Genomic DNA, 16,136 nt, shown 5'->3' on the forward strand with positions numbered 1-16,136 from the left:
CTTTCCTGCTCCAGGTAGGTTGGAGGCAGTGCTGGAGAGGCTTGAGGCTAGAAACCCAGATAGGGCCATCCTTCCTGCCTGCCTTCCTTCCTCCCTCCCTCACTTCTTTTTCTTTTCTTTCTTTCTTTTCTTTCCTCCCTCCCTCCCTTCCTCCCTCCCTTCTTTTTCGTTCCTTCCTTCCTCCCTTTTCCTTCCTTCCTCCCTCTCTCCCTCCCTTCTTTTTCTTTCCTTATTTTTCTCTCTTTCTTTCTTTTCCTCCCCTTCTTTCCTTTGCTTTTCCTTTCCTTTCTTCTCCTCCCTCCCCTCCCTCCCTCCTTCCTTCCTTTCTTTCTTTTCTTTTTCCTTCCTTCCTTCTTTTCTCTCTCTCTCCTTCCTTCCTCCTTCCTTCCTCTTTCTTTCTCTCTTCTTTCTTTCCTTTTTTCTTTCTTTCTCTTTCTTTCCCTTCCTTCCTTCTCTTTTTTCTCTCTCTCCTTCCTTCCTCCTTCCTTCCTCTTTCTTTCTTTCTCTCTCTTTCTCTTTCTTTCCTTCTCTCTCCTTTCCTCTCTTTCTTTCTTTCTCTCTCTCTCTCTCTTTCTTCCTTTCTTTCAGATGGGTCTCACTCTGTTGCCCAGGCTACACTGCAGTGTGCCATCATAACTCACTGCAGCCTTGAACTCCTGGCCTCAAATGATCCTCTTGCCTCAGCTTCTTCAGTAGCTGGGATTATAGGCTCCAGCTGTTTCTTTTACCCATCCAGATTGTTTCAGGATTTGAGAATTTGAGCCATTTAATTTTTTTTTTTTTTTTTGAGACAGAGTCTCGCTCTGTCGCCCAGGCTGGAGTGCAATGGCGCAATCTCGGCTCACTGCAACCTCCACCTCCTGGTTTCAAGGGATTCTCCCTGCCTCAGCCTCCCAAGTAGCTGGGATTACAGGTGCCTGTCACCATGCCTGCCTACTTTTTGTGTTTTTAGTAGAGACAGGGTTTTGCCATGTTGGCCAGGCTGGTCTCGAACTCCTGACCTCAGGTGATCTGCCTGCCTCGGCCTCCCAAAGTGTTGGGATTATAGGCATGAACCACCACGCCCAGCCATTCTCAAAGTTTTTTAAAGGAGAGAGAGAGAGAGAGAGAGAGAAAAAACTTTTGGTAATTTTTTTGTGTGTGTGTGTGTCTTTTTATAGAGATAGGGTCTCACTCTCTCCCAGGCTGGAGTCCAACAGTGCAATCATAGCTCACTGCAGCCTCCAACTCCTGGGCTCAAGCAATTCTCCCACCTTGGCCTTCCAGGTAGCTGGTACTACAGGCATGCACCACCAGGCTTGGCCAAATTCTTCACTTTCTGTAGGTCTTGAACTTCCGGGCTCAAGTGATCCTCCCACCTCTGCCTCCCATGTAGCTGCAATTACAGGTGTAAGCCACCACATCCAATTAACTTTCAGTACCTTATGTTCCTGATAAAGCCATGCCTGCCTCAGAGGGAAGGCAGGATGGACTTTTACCCACCAGAGAATCCTGGTTCAAATGCTGAAATTCCCCCAAAATAGCAGCAATCTTACTACCTGCACCTTTGGCTTCCCCCAGCAACCTAGAAGGCCAGCACTCTAAGCCTCACCGAAGAACTTGACTCTGAACTTCACTCTCAAAGATTAGGCTGAAATAACTGGCATTTATATTTTATTTTATTTATTTATTTTGAGACGGAGTTTCACTCTTATTGCCCAGGCTGGAGTGCAATGGTGCAATCTCAGCTCACTGCAACCTCCGCCTACTGGGTTCAAGTACTTCTCCTGCCTCAGCCTCACCAGTAGCTGGGATTACAGGTGTCTGCCACAATGCCCAGCTAATTTTTTATATTTTTATTAAAGACGAGGTTTCACCATGTTGGCCAGGCTAGTCTTGAACTCCCGACCTCAGGTGATCCACCTGCCTTGGCCTCCCGAAGTGCTGGGATTATAGGCGTGAGCCACTGTGCCCAGCCCTATTTTATTTTTTGAGACAGTGTGTCACTCTGTTGCCCAGATTGGAGTGAAGGGACACGATCATGGCTCACTGCAGCCTCAAACTCCTGGGTTCAAGTGATCCTTCAGCCTCATAGCTGGAACCACAGGTGTGTGCCACTACATCCAGCTAATTTTTAACTTTCGTATAGATGGAGTCTCACTATGTTACCCAGGCTGGTCTCAAACTCCTGGGCTCAAGTGATCCTCCCACCTCAGCCTCCCAAAGTCTGCAATTACAGGCATGAGCCACCACGCTCAGCTAGAACTGGCATTTATAAAGCATCACCAGGAAGCACCTCTTCATATCACTGGACTCTCCAAATCCTGCCTCCAGTCAAGGTGGACCGCCAGAAAGTGAGTGGCTTAGGTGGCTTTATTCCACTCTGCTGCAGATTTGTCTTTAACAGAGTTGAGTGTTAATATCACCAGCTCTGCCAGCCTCCACCATGTTCTGCCAACTTTCATGGACTTCACCAACAAGCTACCTCATTCTTCAGCTCTGGGACCTGGGAAGGAGGAAGATATTTGACTGGGGACTCGGGCTCTGAGTGGTGGGTCATGGCAAACATGGGTGCTTGCTTTCTGCAGGGATGGGCCTTTTCTGGCATTCTGAGGCTGGGTGACACTGGGGCTTCTAGATGTGGTGATCTCAGCCTGGACTCAAGCTTTTGCAAAGTGGGCTCTCTCAGCAGGGCAGTCCTGACACGCCTTCCAGCAGTGTCTGGGAACCAGAACAGGAGAACGAAAATGCAGAGAAGGGCCAGTGGTGGCTCACACCTGTAATCCCAGCACTTTGGGAGGCTGAGGTGGGTGGATCATTTGAGGTCAGGAGTTTGAGACCAGCTTGGCCAACATGGTGAGACCCTGTCTCTACCATAAAGTGCAAAAATTAGCCGGGCGTGGTGGTGCACGCCTGTAATCCCAGATACTTAGGAGGCTGAGGCGGGAGAATCACTTGAACCCAGAAGGCAGAGGTTGCAGTGAGCCAAGGTCGTGCTACTGCACTCCAGCCTGGGCAACAGCAAGACTCCATCTCAAAAAAAAAAAAAAAAAAAAGGCAGTGGATACTTTGGTGATGGTTGCTGATGGACTGGTTGAGGGCAACCCTGGAATATTTCGAAGGGGGCTCTATTTGGGCAGGTGAGGACTTGGATATGTATTCCCAATGTGTCATGAAATTTTATGAATTACAAAAAAATTTTCATGAATTTTGACTCAAGACACCAAAGGCTCTGGCATCTAGAATTATAGAGTAGTAGTTTTTCATCCATTATTAATAGAAAGGGAATCACTGCATCTAGATAAACTAGGTAGATTTAAATACAGCTGTAAGGCTTTATCTGGTTGGTGGAATCAGTGTTATTAATCCTCTGGATCATATTTTTTAAAAACATCCATATCCTTATTAAGTATGAATAGTTAAAGGAATTGATGTACGTAAAATGGTACCCACATATCCTGATGTCATCTCTGTGATGAAAGCTTCCCCCTTCTCTAGTACTGCCATAAATGCTTTGCTGGCACTGAATATTTAATGTCTTGAATTATACTTATTGGAATAGCTATCTTATTCTGACCTCTAGATTGTCCTTCTTTTACTCACCTTTATAATTCTGTAATATGTAGCCAGTGCTTCCTGCAAGGAAGGTCTTTACTAACTGCATGTGGAATCAAATTTAAGTGAATTGAGTGCAGGCCTGAGAGTCAGAGCTGGAGTTTTTGGTTGTAGTCCTAGCCCAGTCACTGGAAAGTTGTATCACCTGGCTAGTCATTTCTTTGAGCCTTGGTCTTCTCCTATCCTCCTTATCTCTCCCACCTCCTCCACTGTCATCATTTGCTATCCTGTGCTGGACTTTGTTACCCTCTGCCTTCATTACGGTAACTGGACTGTACTACGCTATACATTCCCATGCGGCAGCGTGGCAGCATGTACTGTTTTTTTTTTTCTTTTGAGACGGAGTTTCGTTCTTGTTGCCCTCGGCTCACCGCAACCTCCGCCTCCTGGGTTCAAGCGATTCTCCTGCCTCAGCCTCCCAAGTAGCTGGGATTACAGGCATGTGCCACCATGCCCGGCTAATTTTGTATTTTTAGTAGAGACGGGGTTTCTCCATGTTGGTCAGGCTGGTCTCGAACTCCCTACCTCAGGTGATCTGCCCACTTCGGCCTCCCAAAGTGCTGGGATTACAGGCGTGAGCCACCATACCCAGTCGTACTGTTTTCTGATATATTATTTTATTTAACATTCATAACTTACGACCGGGTGCCGTGGCTCACACCTGTAATCCCAGCACTATGGGAGGCTGAAGCAGGAGAATCGCTTGAGGACACGAGTTCAAGACCAGCCTGGGCCACATAGTGAGACCTTATCTCTACAAACAATTTAAAAATTAGCTGGGCATAGTGGTATTTGTCTGTAGTCTTAGCTGCTCTCGAGGCTGAGGAAGGATTGCTTGAGCCTGGGAGTCTGAGGCAGCAGTGAGCTAAGATTGTGCCATTGCCCTTCAGCCCGAACAACAGAGCAAGACTCTATCTCAAAAAAAAAAAAAAAAAAAAGAAAGAAAGACTGACTTATAACCTATGAGATCTATGAGATGGATATGAATATGATAAGCTCTACTTCTCTACTTTTCAGCTGATAAAACGGGTTGGAGAAAGAGTGAGTGTTGTGTCTAAGGCACTAGTAAGTGGCCAAATATGGATCTGAACCTAGATCAGTGCGATGTCCTATATACTCTGGTTATTACTGAAAAATGACTTTCGATTAGAATTATTTTGAGAAAGCCCCACTCTAATTTATTATACTTAAGCTAGTATACCCCTCTGAACTAGTGTAGCATCAAAACTAGTGTACATTCTCTGTCGCGCGGTAGCTCACGCTGCAATCCCAGCACTTTGGGACGCTGAGGCGGGCAGATCGACCAGCCTGGCCAGCATGGTGAGACCCTGTCTCTAACTGAAAATACAATAATTAGCTGGGCGTGGTGGCGGGCACTTATAATCCCAGCTACTCGGGAGGCGGAGGCAGGAGAATCATTTGAATCCAGAAGGCGGAAGTTGCAGTGAGCCAAGATCACGCCACTGCGCTCCAGCCTGGGCAACAGAGCGAGACTTCGTCTCAAAATAAATAAATAAATAAATAAATAAAATAAAAAAATAAATAAAAATAAATACATAAATAAATTTAAAAAACACAAAATAAAATAAAGTAGTATACATTCTAAACTAGTAGTATACTCTCCCAATGCATGAAAACAGAAACAACACCTATAATTATCAGTAATTGTTGTTGTGGATCCAAGTATCTATGTAAGAAGCAAAAAACCCACAGCAACAGTTGTCATCGTTGTCACAAACTTAATTACTGGCTAGAAATGTCTAGTGCTGCAGCCAAACAGCAGTAGGAGGAGCCTTTCCCATGGCTGAGTGGAAGGAGGGAAACCTAGACTATTTCTGGGTCTGCCTTGAGCTTTCTCTGCCGCCTTGGGCAAGTGACTTTGGCCCTTGGTCAATGTCCTGGAGTAAGATGGGGCTAACACCACTGCACTGATTTGCTGGGACAGGTGGTGGAAAGTGGTGGTCCAGGGCTGGGAGAGGACAGGAAGGGCAATGTTTCCTAGGAGAAACTGCACTATGCTGGGGCAGCTGTGGTGCTGCAAAGCGCAGGGAGTGTGGCAAGCGGACGAACCTCGTGTCTTGTTTCCTTGTTTTAAGATTGGAGGTGGAGTGGTCGATCGCCAGCTCTTCCAGCTCTAAGTGCTCAAGTTCTGCGCCATCCCAGGGGAGCCTGATTGCTTTCACGTCCCTTGGAAACAACTGGCAAAAAATAATTTCACATAGTCTGGAAAGGGCTTGGGACAGGGACCACTCTTTGCTGACATTTGTCATTCTTTAAACATAATGACATACATTTATTAAGGACTCATAGTCCATAACTAAGACAAAATGAGCTTCAGTTACGTTCCCTAACTCGGTCCACGTTCCTTTAGAACGTCTCAAGCCCGCAAGTCACTGATCGCGGAGTCGCAGCCTTCCCCTGGGTTCAGGCGTCTGCGTTAAGCGCGGGCACATCTTGGGGATCCCCGCGTGAGATTTCTCCGCGGCGTCGGAATAGACTGTTCACGGATTCGCGTTAGGATTGCTTATGCTGCAGAACTTCAAAGAAATAAATGTATCAGAATTGCGATGTTTAAGTTCTAATCTATTTAAGCGGGTGGGTCAGCAGAGGGTCAACAGGAAACTTCAAGGTAAATAGTGACCTCTGGAAAAGGCCCGGTAGCTCACGGCTTCCCCACTGTCTCCCCAGAGCAGACTATTAATTCTTGCGTTTCAGGCAGAACTGCCGCTGCCGGCCCTGCAGCAGAGCTAGGGAGCGGGCAGGGAAGAAACCCAGCCGAGCAAGCTGCAGGCTCGAGTCCCCGCGGGCGGAGAGGCTCGGGCTGGAGCCTCCGGGGCGGTGAGGGGGGACTCACCGCGCTGAGCACAAACTGCTTTCCCCGGGAGCGCCTGCACCCGAAACCCTCCAATTCGAGGAATGGGATTAAAAGTGACAAAGGAAGGGGAACGGGGGCTCCGTGGAGACCTCTGGAGGCGTGGAAGGGGCGTCCCCGAGGAGGGGCGAGCGCCGCCCTGCAGAGTGCTGGGCGGGCGGGGTGAAGGGGCTGGGGGACGCCTGGGCTAGGGCTGGTGGGGGCAGACGGCCGCCTGCCCGGGCTGGCACTGGGGCGAGGGGTCCCGCGCCCCCGGAGGGAGGGAGGGAGGGAGTTCGGCCCCGGAGGGCGGCGGCGGGGGCGCGGGCTGCGGTCCTGCGCTCCGCCCCGCGCGGGTAGCCGACCGCACCTCCCCCTGCCGCATGTGCGCGGTGTTGTGTGCCCGGCCTTGCTCCTCCCCCTCCCCTCCCCTCCCCTCCCCTCCCCTCCCCTCTCGCCGTCTCCTCCCCCAGCGGCCCCGAGCGAGCGCCAGCGCCACACAGCCCCGGGCAGCCGCCGGCGAGCGCGCCGAGACGCCGAACAGGTGGCCGGAGGCTGCGGGCGCCGCGGCGGGGAGAGGCGAGGCAAGTCCCGGGCGAAGCGAGGCGAGGCGAGGGCGGCCGGGCCGGGCATGCGAGCTGAGCGGCCCCCCGGCGTCGCCGCCGCCTGCCCGCGCCTCTAGCCGCCCGCGCGCCCGAGTCCCCAGCGGCTCCTCCGCGCCCAGCGTCCCCGGTCCCGGCCTCGCCTGCTCCGGCTGCGCTCGGCGAGGGGCGCGGGCCCGCCCGCGGCGGCGGCGGCATGAAAGTGACCGTGTGCTTCGGACGGACCCGGGTGGTCGTGCCGTGCGGGGACGGCCACATGAAAGTTTTCAGCCTCATCCAGCAGGCGGTGACCCGCTACCGGAAGGCCATCGCCAAGGTGAGGGGCCGGGGGCACGGGCGGGGAGGGGGCGGCGGCGGGGACGGCGCCGGGATCAATATGGCGCTTCCTGGAAGGGGGAGGAGAGGCGCAGGGAGGCGGGGAAAGGGAAAGTGCGGCCGGGCTGGCCTCGCGGGCGCCCCCCACCCCGGGCTGCGGGCGCCAAAGTTCTCCGCGCGGGCCGGGGCGCAGCCTCGGGGGCACCCAGCCGGGTCCCGCGGCCCCCGCCCTCGCCCTCCGCCCGGGAGCTCCGGCCTCGGTAGCGCGGGGCGAGCCGGGCAGCGGCGCTTAGGTCGGCCCTGGGCGCCTCCCCGGAGTCTGCAGACTCAGCCAAGCCCCGAGCCAGCGCGCGGGGGGCGCGGGCCGGGAAATCCAGCCCCAGGCCTCTCCCGGTTCCCAGGCCCCGGGGGCACAGGCCGGGGAGTGGGAACTTTTGGTGTGAGGAGAGTTTCGTGACTGCTCTCCCGACGGAGGCGGGCTGCGAGCCTTCTGTCTCCTCTCGCTTCCTCGGGCGGGGGCGGGACAGCGGCGGGGGGTCTTTTCCTCCATGTCCCCTGCTGGCAGGGGCCGGCAGGGGCGGCCCGGCGCGTCCGGGGGCTGCAGGGTTTGGGGAGTCGCCGGCTCGGGGTCGGGGAGGCGTTCCCGGGAGGGCCACCGCTGGCACTCGGCACTCGCTTGCGAACATTTACTGAGCTGATCCCACTTGCTGGGCTCTGGAAAGCACAACCTTGGAAGAGTCGCAGAATGAAAAGTTTTCCTGCGAGGACCTCAGCTCCTACCTATCCCGGACTGGTTCCATGTGGCTGGGCTGCGGAGCCGGGCCTGACTTGGGAGTTGAGTGGATTTCCCTTTTTCCTGGTGGACTGATAACATTGTCTCCACTTCACAGCATTCCTCTACTATGTGTCAGAAGTGAAAAGGCATTTTGTTAAATTGTTTTACCGACTGGGTCTGTGTTTGACAACAGCCCACGCTGAAGTTTCTCCCAAGCACCCGGGGATATATTTCCTTTGTAGTAGAGTCCTCTTTGGTGGGGAGCGCATTCGCTTGGGTGCAGTATTTCCCATTTGTTCCCGACAGTGGCCTGGCCCCTGTGGGCTTGGGGGCTGCAAATGACGTTGGAAAGTGGCTTGGTCAGCCCTATTGAGCGTACACAGGGTACTCCAGTGGCATCTTCAGTTCTCTCAGAAATTAAGAAGTAAAAGCTTTTTAGACTTTTGTTTTGCTTTTAGTATATATTGGAAAAAATAGCATAAATTTGGCCTTTAAAGATAATTTTGGGGGACGTTTGGAGACCCGACACAAGGATGGAAGACGTTGGCTTTAGTAGCTCTATTATGTTCCTTACAGTTGAACTCTTTTATTGAAAATCAAATAAAATTAGTAGGAATTGGGCACCTGTTTATCTTGCAAATCTGACAAAGGGAAAGAAAACCATCTAAATGGACATTTAGCATTTTTAAGTGTTGTTTATGTGTGACAGTTTATGCTTTAAATGTTCCAAAAGAGTACTCAAATTGTTCAGGCACTCTGGAAACCAAGAAAATAAATTGTGCAAGGAAAGAGAAATAAAGTAATATGCACTCTGCAGTACGTCTAGGCTCCTGAATAGGAAGAGGGTGGTCAACATTTTCTTTCACTTTACTAATTTTATATGATTAAAATTGTTTTACCTACTGTGTCCCATGTTTCATCCTGCACAAAACAGACATAGGCTGAACTGCCTGTTTGGCAGTAGTTCAAATGTAGTTGTTTGAGGCATTCGTTCCACAGAAATTCTGAAGCTTTGACTGTGTCCACGGCACTGTTCTGGGTGCTGGACATCTAAGGGACCCCACTGGCTGTGAGAGGCTGAGCAAGAGGCTGCGCGGTCCTCCAGGTGAAGGAGCTGGTGGTGACATGGGGAGAAGAGGTGGCCTCTGGGATGCTGGGTAGCTAGAGTGCAGGGCCTTGGTCACGGACCTGGTCCTTGTTATTAAAGATTAGCAGTGGTTGTTTCACAGGGCATAGAAAAGGGAGTGCAGTTTTCTTAAGGGTGTCTGGGAAGGTGTCACAAAGAGAAAAGGGGCCTGTGAGCTGAAGGAAGGGAGGGTGATAGTGACATGGGAGTTGGAGATGAGAGGGAAGGTCAGAGATGGGTCAGGGGTTCAACACTTACATGCTCTTTAAGTACAACTTAGAGTTCTGTAGGTGAATTTTGACGGGGGCTTTGCAGTATACCAAGTTCAGTCATTGGATCCCAAGATTGTTGACCCTCAAATGTTGCCAGAGCTGGAGTGTCTTCTAGGTCTCCTTTTTCTCGTTTTTCTTCTGAAATTGCTAGACAATGATTAAGATTAATTTTTAGTCTTTCTTACTACTTTTCCCATTCTATATTAAGTGATGAGGAAGTGTTAATATGTATTTAACACTGTTTTAACTTTTATTCTCTATCTGTTCCTTACCCGTATTGCCTAATAGAACAAGAGAAATTCTGTGTGAAGAATTGGGTGGCTGGATAGTTGTGAAGTGGTATTTAGGTTGCTAGGTGACATGTGGCGTGATGAACTCCCATCTGGTGGGGAAAAATGTGGGCAGATCATGTTTATGGCCTTGTATAATAACCAACCAAGCCAAAAATAAAAAACAAAAAGGAAAAGAGAAAGGTCCCAACTCTCAAATCACGAAGGCTTTCTCTGCAGTATACATTTTCTGGTGTGGTGGGGCTAATTTTCTGGCATTGCATCTGAGCTGTTTTCTCTTCAGGTTACACAAATCAATTTTTCTGGATAGTGAAGTGTCATGATTTAATACTAGACATGTCCTCAGTGAGTAGATATTTGAAGGCTTACGCTAAGTCATGTGTGACATTTCTTTTTTCCTCTCATGAAAGATGTTTTTGTGGTTGTGATCACTGATGGGTGGGAATAGCTGTTCATCCTCATCCACCCATCTGCATTAGGAGCCTCGCTGAGGACAGTGCGGTGCTAGACATTGGGAACCACGTTACATGGACCGTTCTCAAGAGGGCGCAGGATGTGAGGATGGACTGTGTCTGCATCTGTTCTTCTGCGCTTGCGAGCTGACACCTGTGATTCCAGGTGGACACGGTGCTGAGCTGCAGCGCTAAGTGTGGGGTTGGTTGAAGGGCTGCTGTGTATAAAAAGTCATGCTCTATGAACAAAATATAAGACTGAATTTGTGCAATTTTCAAAAAAAGTGTAATCTAGGAGACAGGAAGAATATATAACAGTATAAATAACAGTAGGTGGTAGCATTAATTGGCACCAGTGTGATACAGTCGGTAATCACTTCTGGATTTTGGAGGTGGGTGCTATCATTATGGGGTGTGTGTGGGAGTCTCATTTAGTCACTAGGATTTGAACTGGGCTTGGTTGGTGGGAAGGCTGACCTTGGTATAGGGCAGTGCTTGCTAACTGGGTAAGGCACCTGCCTGCAGAGTCAGATGGGCTCTGGGTCTGAGGTCTGCAGTTGGGGTCTAGGTGTGTGAATCTGCAGAATGTCTGCTACGATTCTGAGAAGTGAAAGGGAGGGCATTCCAGGAAGGCAGTATGGACAAAGGCGATTCAGGCATTCAGCCCAGGGGGTCAGGATCAAACTGAGGAGGACGGAATGCCAGGGCAAGACCCTGAGACTTTGTGCAGTAGGAAGGACTGTGGTGTTTAGCTAAGAGTCAGGGTAACAAGTAGTTCTAGGAGGATAACCTGAGCAACCTTAGATGAGGTTTGGATGGATAATTCCTTAGCATTTCATTCTAAATAAATGTTGCTGAGTGACCAAAAGGGGAAGGAGAGAGTGAAGGGCAAAAGTGAGGGCGAGGAGGTGCTGGAGCCCCTTTGCTCACTGTTCCCACCTCCCTCATAGCCCTCCTCTCAGCCTGTAGAGGAGCTTTGGATTGGGTTTGGTGACTTAGGTTTACAAGCCATTTAACCTTGGGTACACCAACCCTACGGAGCCCCATTATCTCAAGTGGAATATTCCCTGGCAGGGTTAATGTAAGTATTAAACAGGATGATGAGAGGGAAACTCGAAAGTCCTGGACCCAGCCCATACTAGCTGCTCCATAAAGATGAATAGAATCACCAATATGTTTTATCCACCAAGCAGTTTTACACCCAGGGAACTTTCCCAAGTGTCCCACTATTGCTGCTTGGATTTTTCCCCTTTACTTAAAAACGCAGCATGTGATTTCATTGAAGGATGGGTAAGAATGTTAGATTGAATGACGTGCAACACCACAATCAGGAGAACAAAATTGTGTGTTGCATGTGTGTGTGGGCTGGGGAAGTAAAAGCTGCGGGTGTTGGCCTGATTACAGGTTGATTATTGGGGCCTCTGGCTTCTGTCCCCAAGCACATCATTTTAGAGTGATTTCATAGCAACCTGTTGTTATTACAGGTTGAGCATCCTTTATCCAAAATACTTGGGACCACAGAAGTATTTTGGATTTTTCTGGACTTTGGGATATTTTGTATATATAATGAGATAGGTTGAAGATGGAACCCAAGTCTAATGTATTGTTAGAATTTATGTTTCCTATGTACCTTATACACATAGCCTGAAGGTAATTTTATGCAGTATTTTTGTGCTTGAAAAGAAGTCTGTGTTAAGTACTTACATGTGGAATTTTCCAGGTGTGGCGTCATGTGGGTGCTCAGTAAGTTTCAGATGTTGGAGTGTTTTGGATTTTGGATTTTTTAATTAGGGATGCTTGACCTGTATTTTTTAAAAAGTTGAGTTCATGGACAGAAACTTTTGAAAATGTGCTTTTTTGGTGGCGGGAGACTGTTGATTAGTAACATAATGACAGTCATGGTTTTTATGAAAAATCTTGTGGTTGGTATGGAATTTTTCTGTGAATAAATGTATGACTGCATGTTATTCATTTACAAGTGTATTGAAACTTTTAGGAAAATAGTTGTACTATTGCAGAGATTGAAAGAAAATAGAGGCAAGCATAAAAATAGTGAAATGAAAGCAGCTTTTTTATTATTATTTTTTAACATTTTCTGCCTACCCTCTCAAAAAGGAAAAAGAAACTACACATTTTTGAAAGGCTGATCTTTCTAGAATTCAAGTCACATTGTCCTCTGGTGCTGAAGCGCCTTTGTCCCGCGTTCTCCAAGTCCTGCCTTCTGAGCACAGCCTGTCCCTGTAGGGACCCCTCTTGCCTTCCAGCCACTCCCTCTGCAGCTGCTCCACCCCCTGGGACTCACATACACTTTGCTGCCTCCGTTCTGGCATTTTCTGTTTCTTCTGCCTGGAACGTTTGCCCCTTCCTTGCACTCATTCGTGAGTCTTAGCCCAGATAGCCATCTCCAGGAGGCTGGCTCTCCAGCCCAAGCTGCTAGAGGATCTTTCTCCCTGCCTGCTGCCTCTCCTGGGGACATCCTGGGTGTAGCTCCTGTACCAACTCAGATGCCTGGGCTGTGCTGTGTGGTTTTCAAGTGTATCCATGCGCCCTTTCTCCTCCGGGTGAAATGCTTGAAGCGGTGGCTGAGCTTCAGTCTTAGTGAATAGCCCGCGTCTGACATTGCAGTCAGAATGTTGAGTAAATACAAAGTTGAGAATCAACATGTTACTCTGGTCTTACACAAAAAATACACTTCTGCTGAGAGGACTTTCATCAGCACTCGTGAATTTAAAGGACTTTAAGGTTTGGTGTGTTTGACGTACTGGCACAAACAGCTTGTAATGGAAACTAAGATTTAATGAGGTTTGGAGTACCTAGAAGTTACTCTTTCGTATCAGCTGTCTTGAGGGAGTTCAGTTTGTTTTTCAGATCAAGCAGAGGACCCTCCTGGGATTCGCACTGGGCGAGGTTCAAGGCAGGTGGCCAGGGCTGTGTGAGAATCTGGCCCTGGAACACACCTATGCTTGGTCTGGCGCCTCTGATTCCGTCAGTTGAGATGCTTGGCTGAGTGCCAGGACTAAGTAGGAATGTTTAGGATCTGAGATTCTCAGAGAGAATCTGGCAGATGTGAAGCGCTTGTTGGCTTATGGTAGACATGGATGAATTGGTTGTGGAGGGAATAAAGTCCCACTTGGATGCAAACCCACAGACAGATCCTCCGTCTGTCCTGGGAGGTTCTACTTCCCCACAGAGTTGGGTGCAAGTTGGTGATGTTGAGCTCCCCATAGATGATTAGAGCCCTCTGTATTTTTTTTCAAGGATGGAAATAAACATGTAAGATTGGGCCAGAAGATGCTTTCTATAGGTAATTTTCCATCGGGGGAGATGGCATGCTAAGCCCACACAGCATGCTTTCATCCTGCTTGGCCACTCGCTCAGCATTCTTGGCTGGGACCAAGGTCAATGGCAGTAGAGCTGGACATCAGTAAATTACCTGTTTTGGGTAACTTTTCTGTACAGAAGCAAATCTTTATCAAAGTAAATGCCGAGTTCAGTGAATAAAGTAAAAAGGTGACTGATTTTTTTTGTCTTTTAGTCATTATTTACAAGTTTTTTCTTTTTCTTTTCCTTTTTTTTTTTTTTTTTTTTTTGAGACAGGGTCTTTGTCACCCAGGCTGGAGTGAAGTGGCGTGATGTCTGCTCACTGCAGCCTCAACCTCCCAGGCTCAAGCGATCCCCCTGCATCAGCCCCCCAAGTAGCTGGGACTACAGTTGTGTGCCACCACACCTGGCTAATTTTTGTAGTTTTTGTAGAGATGGCATCTCGCCATGTTGGCTAGGCTGATCTCAAACACCTGAGCTCAAGCAATCCACCTGCCTTGGTCCCCCAGAGTGCTGGGATTACAGGCATGAGCCACCATGCCTGGCCTAAATTTTAGCAAATAAGTAAAAATAACTTTGTTTTAACTTATTTAGTAAATAAAAATTTTAGTAAATAAAGTTAAAATAACTTTCGTGTATAGGTCTGTGCCTTCTTGCATCTGGCCTGCTGTCTTTACGTGGTTTTTGCCATTTAAATATTACTTTTGTGTATTCCTTTTTTCTCCATCAACTCATGTTGGTCCTTGCAAATACAATTTCAAGCTCCACACCCAGGTGACTTTAAATATCAATTATTTTTTTTTTCACCTAAAGAGAGTATATTTTGTATATACTCTCCGTACTCTATTCTGTGTGTATTTTATATATACTCTTTATATATATACACACACACAAACACACAAGAGAAATGAAAATGTGTACACAAAAACTGTACATCAGTGTTCATAGCAGCAAGCCCACATATTGTATAATTCTGTTCCTATAAAATGACCAGAGTGGGTAGCTCTGTAGAGACAGTAGAGTGGTGTTTCGCTAGAGCTGGGAGTTTGGGGTAATGGAGACTGTGAATGGGTATGAGGTTTCTTTTTGGGATGATGAAAATATTCTGAGATCATGGTAATGGTTGCACAGTTCTATTCAAGTGTATACTTTCAGTGGATGGAGTTTATGGTTATGTGATTATATGTCAATAAAGATGTTAGAAAAATAGACTGCATAAGCCACTATGAACAACGCTCCATTTTTAGGTATTTTATAGTTCTGAGCATTTCATAAAATGACATATATATGTGTATCAGAGATGCTCAAAACACTTCAAATGAAAACTGGCTGTCTTCAGGAGTTTTCCATATAGTGTGGAATCCCTGCTTTCTCAGGCCTATCCAGTGTGTCCTGTTGTGACTGTCTGGTAAGCTCCTGGCTGCTGAGCCTCCAGGTCCCCTGGTCTCTGTGTGCTACCCCCTACCCCCTCTAAGGGCTTCACCAGTTGTTCTTTAGCCAGAGACTCCTTTTACCCAGCTCGCCAGCTACCTTTGTGCAGTGGAGGTTGAGAATGCCCCAAGGATGCACGTAATGGACCAGCCTTTCCAGCATTTGGCTTTGGCTCCCAGAAATTTTGAGCTTTGGCAAATCTTACAAGCTCTGTGAGCCTCTGCTTCCCCATGTTCTCATATTCAGAGGTGCTGGGCTGGACTCCCACTGCCAGTTCCCTGAGCTGTGCAGGGACTCCTGCTCTGCACGGTTGGTTTTGGTGCTTATGGGACCATAAGTGATGTGCAGTGGCTTTTTAGATGATTATACAGGGTCCAGGACCTCTTACTCCTCCCATCCATGCTGTGAGAATATTTTGCCTCCCCCCCAACCCCCCAACTTTGAAATGACGGGGCTTGCTCTCCAGGTCAAATGGATGCTATTGAGAGTTAGGGTAAATTTTGCCTAGGGTTGGCTGGGTGAGAAGGCTCACGCCTGTAATCCCAGTGCTTTGGGAAGCTGAGGTGGGAGGATTGCTTGAGGCCAGGAGTTCAAGACCCAGCCTGGGCAACATAGTGAGATCCCGTCTCTTTTTTAAAAAATTAGCCCGGCATAGGCTGGGTGTGGTCGCTCATGCCTGTAATCCCAGTACTTTGGGAGGCTGAGGTGGGTGGATCACGAGGTCAGGAGTTGGAGCCTGGCCAAAGTAGTGAAACCCCATCTCTACTTAAAGTACAAAAAATAGCTGGGCATGGTGGTGCACACCTATAATCACAGCTACTCGGGAGGCTGAGGCGAGAGAATCACTTGAACCCTGGGAGGCAGAGGTTGCAGTGAGCCGAGATTGCGACACTGCACTCCAGCCTGGGCGATGGGGAGATTCATCTAAAAAAAAAAAAAAAATTAGCCAGACGTGGTTGTGTGCATCTTTAGTCCCAGCTGCTCAGAAGGCTGACGTGGGAGGATTGCTTGAGCTCAGGAGTTTGAGATTGCAGTGAACTATGATGGTGTCACTGCACTCCAGCTTGGGTGACACAGAGAGACTCTGTCTCTAACAGAAAAAAAAAT

The 16,136-nt window shown here is 48.6% G+C and overlaps 1 protein-coding gene across 1 annotated transcript in view; it reads left to right on the forward strand.

Moving 5' to 3' along the window:
* Nucleotides 1–6,820: 6,820 nt before the first annotated feature.
* Nucleotides 6,821–16,136, forward strand: part of LOC100439468 (tripartite motif-containing protein 43) — a 175,034-nt gene continuing 165,718 nt past the window's right edge. Inside the window, exon 1 of the mRNA XM_054547117.2 lies at nt 6,821–7,363. Coding sequence (XP_054403092.2) covers nt 6,829–7,363 — 535 coding nt within the window. The 5' untranslated portion in view covers nt 6,821–6,828. The remainder of the gene's footprint in view (nt 7,364–16,136) is intronic.

The sequence above is a fragment of the Pongo abelii genome, chromosome 12 (genome assembly GCF_028885655.2).
Source record: "Pongo abelii isolate AG06213 chromosome 12, NHGRI_mPonAbe1-v2.0_pri, whole genome shotgun sequence".
Classification (NCBI taxonomy): domain Eukaryota; kingdom Metazoa; phylum Chordata; class Mammalia; order Primates; family Hominidae; genus Pongo; species Pongo abelii.